This window comes from Pterocles gutturalis, unplaced genomic scaffold (genome assembly GCF_000699245.1).
Source record: "Pterocles gutturalis isolate BGI_N339 unplaced genomic scaffold, ASM69924v1 scaffold24448, whole genome shotgun sequence".
Lineage (NCBI taxonomy): Eukaryota > Metazoa > Chordata > Aves > Pterocliformes > Pteroclidae > Pterocles > Pterocles gutturalis.
The window spans coordinates 11,364-19,854 of record NW_010126276.1 but is presented as its reverse complement, the minus strand read 5'-3'; the positions used below and the strand labels follow the sequence as shown (position 1 = coordinate 19,854).

Here is an 8,491-nt window from a genome sequence, read left to right as displayed (position 1 = left end):
TGCTGTGCTGCAGTGTGTGGTGGAGGAAGAAGCTGGGTGCTGGGCGGCATTGTCTTTCCTCAGCCCTGTGCCTCCTCAGTCCCGCAGCTGGGCGCATGGTGAATCGCAATCAGACCAACCCTCTGGCGCGCGGATGCGAGAGGCTGCGTGTGTGTGTGCGTGCGCGCATGATGCCTGCGGCTTCTCGAGGAGTCTGGGGCCAGAGAGAGTGTCCGGGACAGGGCAGGTGATGCATCGGTTTCTGCCGTGCCCATCCTAGGAGCAGGCCGAGCTGGAGGCCCAGGAGGAGCAGCTGAGGAGGGAGAGGGAGCTGCTGGACAAGGCCTGGCAGGAGCTGAGGCTGGAGAAGGAGAAGGTGAACAGGGCCATGCTGCGCATCCGGCAGCAGGAGGAGGAGGTGAAAAACATGGGTGAGGTAAGCGGAGCATCTGCGCTGCAGTTCACAGCAGCTCTGTTCCCAGAAGTACGAGGAAGGGGAGCGAGCCCTGCGCGAGGCATGCAGAGAGGTGTCCGAGCAGCAGACCAGCCTGCAGGTCATGCTGCAGCACCTGGAGCAGCGGAAGCAGCAGGAACAGCATCTGCACCAGGCCAATACCCCCTCATCTTCGCTTCTTGGCCTGGGGCTGCCGTGCCAAGGGCCTGGAGCTTGCCTAACAGCTTCTTTCTCTTCCTGTCTCCCAGGGATGGGGCAGGAGCGCCTGAGCATGGCTCACTGGAGGAAACAGCTCCAACAGCTATGCCAGGAGCCGCGCAACAAGCCCATGACGCTGCTGACTGCAGAGCAGGACTTCAGTGCCCCTATGAGAGGCCTCTCCAGCACATTGTGTAAGGCTTCCTGCTTGCTGCTGGTGGGAAGGGAGATGCTGGGGGGCAGCTGCACTTGTGCTCCACTTTCCAGGAGGCTTGGGATGTAGTTGATGGCTGCGATTTCTTAAATGCTGCATGAATTTTGTTGACCTGATGACAAAATTTTTAAAGCAAGTGTGCTACCCTAAACAATTTAACTTTTCTTTTTGTTTTATTTTTCTCACTGTACTCATGAGCCATTGCACATCTCTATTGCTGTATGTGTAGCTTAATTAAATACAAATTTTGATCAGAGACAAGTTCTTTGAGTTACCCAGATACTAAGCATTTTACTGGATTCGGTATATTTCAGCCACATACATTAAAAGAGGATTAATGTATAACACGCTGTATCATATATTGACTTGGTCTTTTTTATTGTTTCAACGGAATTTGGTGTCATCCTTCTGGTTTGGAGGTATATGTAATACTCCAGGTGCTCTGCTTCGGACTTTCAGGGTTTGGAGACAATGAGCAGCTCTTGATCTCTGGAGGTTGTTGGAGGGGCACCCCTGGACATGCTGAGGAGCAGCTAATCACAGGGAGAGGGAAATGCTCCACTCCTGCAGCCACAGCTCCAGCCTGCAGGTGCTGGCTAGAAATCTTGGGAGCAATGGTGGTGAGTATTTTGCCATCTTGTGGCAGTTCATAGGGAAAAAAGGTCTGAGTGGTCATGAGCACTCAGATGACCAGAAGGAATAAAACCTGTGTACACAAGTTTGGTTGTGGCAACTGTAAAATAGCACTTGGAAGGTTTGCAACAGCACAGAGCAACCTAAACCCTTCAGAGACCATTATCTGCCCACCCGCAGCTCCAGGGTTTTCTCTGTGTGCCTGAGGTGGCGTCTCAAATTAAGACAAAGAAGCTGACTGTGAGGTATTTGTGGGATGGTGTAGCTAATGTGGGATATTCTAAAAAAAAAAACCAACCCAACAACCAATCAACCAAACAAATTGAATGGCCTGAGCCTCCTGCTGACCTCCTTCCCCAGAGGAGCTGTCACTGTCCTGCCTGAAAAGGACCCCTCCCCAGCCCATGGCTCCTGCTCCCAACGTGTGCCCAGCTGTCCCTCTCCAAGGCACCCCACAGCACTGCCCCTGCCTTGTGGAGGAAAGGGTAGGACTCGGCACTCACATCCCCACAGGGTTCTGAGACATGCTGTGATGGGGAACCTAGAGGAGGGCTGTCAGGAGCAAGATCTCACTGGCAATGGCCCTGGTGTCCCTCCGGAGACACCTGTTTAGTGCCCACATCTCTGCTGTGTGAGCTCCACGCATTTGTGGGGTGGAGCAGGGTCAGAGGGGGGCAGGATGTCACACCTGGTGTCAGGGCAAACCAGGGACAGGGATGGTTCCCCCTCCAGGGACTGTGGGTCCCACTGGAAGCAGGTTGGGTGCTGCCAGCACTGCGGCTGCTGCTCAAAAGGGCATGAGAGCAAAATTCCTGTGTGCCCTCACTCCCACAAAGCTTCCAGTGGTCAAAAGCTCTGCTGCTGATTAAGAAGCTACAAAGGATGTGACAGCTCAGGCAGCAGAGTCCAGCCTCCACAGGACAAGGCTTTTCCCCAGCTTCAAGAGGTCTGTGGGTGGGATGAGCTCGAACAGGTTTGTGTGGATTGTGGGAGAGCAGGCACAGGCTTCTAGTCTTCCCAGATGTGTGGAGAAACAACCCCCATAAAGATCTCTTTAGCTTCCAAACTTGTGTCTTTTCATCTCAGAAGTGAAAATCCCCCTGTGAAGTGGATTTGCAGCCACTTCTTCCTGACCCAGGTCACTCTTAATGAGCATCGGTGAGCACCAGCTAGCCATAGCACAGATGTGCTGGATGCCAGCTCTCAGTGTGAGGCAGAGACACAAGAGCCTGGGACACCTTCCAGCTCCTGTTTCAGTGACTCGGGGAGCTGTGGAGGTGGATTCCCCACCTGGATACCAGCTCACCTAAGAGCTGACACACAGAGCGCGGCATGACCGAGTAGGACCCTGCTGCATACAGGTTCCTGCTCTTTTACAGCATTCCTTTTCAGGTAGCTGGTGTCAAACATCTGCTCTCAGTAAGACTAAAGTTCAGGTGGTTTGTGTCAGATGAACTACCCCCCGGTGGAAGATGTCACAGGTCCAAGTCCAGACTGCCAGCAGCTGCTGAAGACCCCAGGCTTCCTTTTGCTGGCCTTTTTGAGCTGAGTCCTGCCTCAGGGTTTACCTATCTGTCTAGTAAAACACTGAGGCAAACCAAAGATTTTCTTCAGCCCTGGTGTCTGCAAGAGCACACGCACACACGAGCAGCTGTAAGGACAGAGATCTCTGTACAGCCGTCCCACCACTAGGATACAAGAAAGGAGCCGTCCAGTTTGCTGTTCCCTCCTCTGCAGATCTTGGCTTTGTCTGAGCTTCCTCCCGGTGCTTGAGCATCCATGCTCTCACCCTGAATTGCAGAAACATGACCATGGAATGTGAGCCCCAAACCGCTGAAGCACTAGTGAGTGCCCTATTAAAGCCAACAGCAAATTACCATGTAAACCTGTCCCCAGGTAAACCAGAAGGAAGTACTGGTGGGGGTCACACCTGTGCAGCTGGAAGCAGGTGCTAGGAGAGGCAGTGCTATACTTTCCTACATACCCCTAGGGAGAAGAGTCAGTTTTGGCTCCCTGAGCAATGTTATCCCAATTACAAGTGGGGAAAAGAAGAGAAACACCTTTCAAAGACAGCAAATGACAAATTTCCTTGGTTTTTATTCTTGTTTCTATGTTAAACACAACTTCAAAATATTCTGTGGCTATTTCAATCATACTATGAGAATATAGGATAGCTTTACATAACTTCAAATTTCAAACACTCTTCTGAGAAACCTTAAAATTATGTACCATTAATACTCTTCTTCACTTTTCAGAAATGTTCAGTGTAAAACACGCTACATATTTTTTTCCTGGGGAATCAAACCAAAAGGATCTGTTGACAACCCTCTTTGGCAGTGTTATTGTCAATGGTGGTCTCTCTGGTGCTCTAGGAAGGATGCCTGGGGGGAAGGCAGCTGACTGGAGGATACTGCTTGTGCTTCTTGGCTGAGGATACATGTGTCTGTCAACATGTTTCTGTTGACACAAAGTAGGACTTCTGGAAGATGTTCTTAAGGTTGAAGCCTCTACTGTCCAGCAAGATGATGAGGAATTGTTTCTCCATGGGAGGACCTCCACTACCTGACAAAGTAATTTGTGTTTTCTTATGCATAGATGAGATATGGAACAAGACAGACACTGATGGTTTGCATGTGAGAAAGTATTCCTCCCTGAGTAATCAGATGGCTGCTTGTTTGCAGCCTCCTTGAGTATAAATGCGCTGCATGCATGGTCTATGAACACACAGGCTGATAGCGAGCTATGTGAGCGTACACAGAATTGACAGTAAACTGCTATGTGGGATGTATTTCTTTACCTACAAACAGGATCCTGAATGACATAGACTACCCCTCTTGAAGTTAGAGCTGGAAGCAGACTTGTCCTGAAGTGCACAGCTCATATTTGCCACAAAGCATTAGTTATTCACAAGGTCCACTTTCCTTCCAGCCTTTCTGACACTGATAATAAAACATACATACTACAGATGGAAATCTTTATAGAAGGCAATTGGGGCAATGCCTTAGAGGCCTGCTCAAAGATTCTTGTAGGGACTGAAAAGCAAAAATCACTCATTTTTAGAAAATTGCTTTTACAGGGGAGGTAGGGCAAGGTAGCTGGTAGGTGTATAAGATATAGGAAAGGATTATGTTTGTCTGTGACAAACAAATGGTCTCATCACTCACACAGACATACTGTGTAAATGGACCTTGTCTTAGAGAAGACAGATCTGACTTCTTACAAGCAATTAATTATTTTTCCAATGTGGAAAAAGATGCAAAATTTGCATTTTTCTTTAGTACAAGATTCTTTCTTACATCTTCTCTTGAGTGAGCGTGGTTTATTTAATTCTCTTTGCTTCTTGACAACCTTCATTCTGTTTTCCCTCCTGGAGGTTGGTCATGCTGCCAAGAGAGGGCAGCAACCAAGCACAGAAACTCCACGCCTGACCCTATATCAGATCACATGTGAATTTAATTTAAGGGATCATTATTACAGAAGCTCTGTGTCTCACTATAATTACTGCTCAATGCACTTAGCCTGCTGCCAATTCATTCTTACTGCAAAGGCAAACCTCTGAATTGTTCTCTTGGCGGTTTTTTTTTAAGCAAAAGAAAGAAGCCCAAATTTCTGCTGAATAATTTGAAAATAAGTTCTGTGCCGTGGGAACACAGCCACATGAACATCAGGCACTGCTCTGGGGACACTGTGTAGGATGCATAGATCCCACGCCCGCATTTCTGCAGCTTTACAGGGACTAAATGTACATAACAAATAAGTGTACAGCTATCCTGTATCTTTATTTCCATGTGTAAGACATTTTCAGTGTTCATGCTCTCAGCTTCCTACTGCAGGCTGCATTATGAATAAGACACTGCTCTGTTCTCTAATGGGCAGCATTTTCTCTCAAATCCACCATTCCTGCGAAATCCAGAGCCACGTCCTTCACTTGTTAGGCTGCATGATCAGATCACCAGCTATCCTTAAAGACGTGCCTATAGGAAAGATGGGGAGGCATTCTTGATCAGGGAGTGTAGTGCTAGGAGAGAGGGTAATGTATTTAAGCTGAAAGAGGGTAGATTTAGATTGGATATTAGGAAGAAATTTTTTACTGTGAGGGTGATGAGACACTGGAACAGGTTGCCCGGGGAAGCTCTCGATGCCCCATCCCTGGAGGTGTTCAAGGCCAGGCTGGATGAGGCTTTGAGCAACCTGGTCTAGTGGGAGGTGTCCCTGCCCATGGCAGGGGGGTTGGAACTAGGTGATCTTTAAGGTCCCTTCCAACACAAACCATCCTATGATTCTATGATATGCTTATTCCAATATTTATTGACTTGATTGAGGCTGAACATGCTTTAGAAAAAAAAAAAAAAGCACCCTGTTTGATTTTAATACCATTAATTGTTTTTACCCTAAAAGGAGCTGCAGTGTTTTGGCACCTGTCTCTGGAGGCCATTGGTTCTCCTGCCCATATTTTTGAGATTACAACATTAAAACACAACATGCACAGTGTACTTTCACTTAATGAGGAAAATTTCACAGCCTGATGGAAAATGGAGGTAGATCAAGGGAGGCTCCACATGGGCTTTGTGTTACTGAGGGACAAAGTGCCGCTGCTCTCTGGGCCTCTGCTCTTCCCATGCCAAACACCAATGCTGCCTCTTTACCCACTCATTGGAAAACTCCTGAAGCTCTATCAGTAAAATGAAACTAATAATTAAGGACAGAAGCACAGTGTGTGGAGCTAGATGGGGCTGTAAGTGCAGGAAAGCATGAAGCAGGGGACAACTGCTGCTGCCTGTGCTATATTTAGATTGAACAGGCTAATGCCGGCTTAACTTCATGTATAAAGAAAGGAAAAGCTGTGGGTCAGACCGAGACCTGGTTGTGGGAGACCTTGACAGGCTTCTCAGGGCAGGAGGTGCTGAGAGAGCACCAAGCCCCCAGGGAAGGTGTTCAGCTGCTGACAGACATGGGTTGCGTTGCATCAGAAACCTCTCAGGCTGACGAAGGGGCAATACCCGTGGTCCCACCGGTGAACCTGCCCACTCGTTCTCAGGCAGAAGGCTGCACAGCAACCAGCATTTTAGAGGGAAGAAGATTAAAAGAGAGGTGGGGAAACACAGGGAATGGGAGTGGTGGGGCTGCACCAGGCAGACAGCACTTTCTTTGCAGGTACTACTGCCCTTACTGTCCGAAGCCTGATTCTGTCCCAGATGACATCTGTAACTTGGGTGAGGGCACTGGAACCCAGATTAATTTAAAGGCCAATTCAGTTGCCTAAATCCCCTGGAGGGTATGAGCCTTGGCTGCGCTTTCGTGTTACAGCTAAATCAGCTTGGCTGTTGCTGAAAGTGGCAGGATCTCTCCTGCTCGGCTCTCGCCTGGGGGATTTGCTCAGGTCTGAGAGTGACATTAGCAGAATTAAAAATCCCAGCATCTCCAACTTCATTGTGCAGAGGGAGGATGCTCCTGTAAGTTCAGCTCAAGCTGTTAAAATGATGATTAAATAAATAAACTGGAATGAGACACCAAAAGGCTGGCTGTTCCATTTTCTGCAGGTGCTACGCCTTATATCACCTCCCCAAAGCTGATGCAGTGGCTTCACGGTGCTGCTGGCTGATGGGCAACCCCTATGTCTGACCATCACTGACTTCAGCTGGGGTGAGAGCACAGATCACACAGGGGAGGGATGAGCTTCCACCCTGCCATCCCTCTGCTGACATCTTCAGCCGAGCACCGCCCTTTGCAGCATAGGAACCACAAGGGCTGGAGCCTTCCAGATGGACTTTGCTATTGGTGACAGCTGGTGGGCCTCCATGGGAAGTGCCCAGCCTGCTTGTAAGCTGGAGAGTGCTCAGCATCGAGATAATCAGCAAAAACGGCTAGGAACTATTGAACTTAAACATCAGCTTTTCTCTCAGCATTTCTGCCTTCTTTCATCAGCACGAGTAACAGCTTCCACCAGACAAACAAGTTTGTTATTTTAAAAAGGTGAAGAATTTTTATTTTTTTTTACATTATCCTAACACTCAGTAGTTCTGCTTTTTTCTTTCTCATTTTTTGGTGGGGTTTTTTTGTCTGGGGTTTTTTCAGGTTGGTTGGTTTGTTTGTTTTAAAGAACGGAGAAAGCAGACATTAGTCACACCAACAAATCATCTTTGTATCTGTGTGTTTTTAATAACGGGCAACACTAATTCCAGACAAACCAGTCTCGGCAAAGAGCAGCAAAAGGCTAGCAGCTTGAGTACAGGTCTAGGAGACTCCAAGACAATTAGTGAATGGTGCAGCCTCTCTGCTGAAATCAGGGAGCCCACAAGCAGAGCTTCAGGTGGCAGCAGTAACGAGACTACTGAGGCTGTTTTCTGTATTTGTGTGATTCTGAGCACTAACAAAGATGCAGGTGAAGCCATCCAGATCCAGAACCTGCTACAGAGTAAATTTTGTGTTAAATCTGGCATAATCTTTGCAGCGATGCCTTGTATTGGACATGTCCTGGAAAACTTAAGTGATGCTGTGAATGTCTCAGCATGGACTACTGACAAAATTTTCTGAATTTAGTATGTATTTCAGTCTTTCACCTCCCTTGTCAATGCTCCTAACAGCATCAAATACAACTCTGTGATACCTGTGAGGCCACTGAATAACCCACTTACCAGGAGAAGACTTTTTTTCTTTTGCAGGCTGTTAATACACTGTAAGAGTATAGTCCTGGCTTTGCAAAACAGGTGGAGAAAATTCTTCATGAGTCTAGATTCAGGCAACAGTAAGAGACACGGAGGAAAGAAAGGATGAAACAGAAACTGGAGCACTCGTCACGGTGAAAACCTGTGAAGACAGACCATGTTCAGAATAAAGCAGAAGTTATATTCCTTGCTGTTCTTTCATAAAGGAAGGGAAACTCTTATTTTGACAAAACTGATGGTACTAAAAAACCCTGAAGTTCTCCAGCAAGGCATGTTAATTCAGTACTGCTGAATACATGCCATACATGAAGGCATGCCTGTCACTGGGTCTACTTAGAGGTACAAGAT

General features: G+C 47.7%; 1 protein-coding gene across 1 annotated transcript; it reads left to right on the top strand.

Annotated features, from left to right (window-relative positions):
* Positions 1-367: 367 nt before the first annotated feature.
* On the top strand, positions 368-8,223 carry TICAM2 (toll-like receptor adaptor molecule 2; the record flags this gene model as incomplete). The annotated part of the gene is given in 5 exon segments (XM_010078927.1): positions 368-410; positions 682-825; positions 7,861-7,988; positions 8,019-8,109; positions 8,112-8,223. Coding segments are annotated over 5 exon segments (518 nt in total), but the record flags the coding sequence as incomplete, so codon positions are not given.
* Positions 8,224-8,491: the final 268 nt, after the last annotated feature.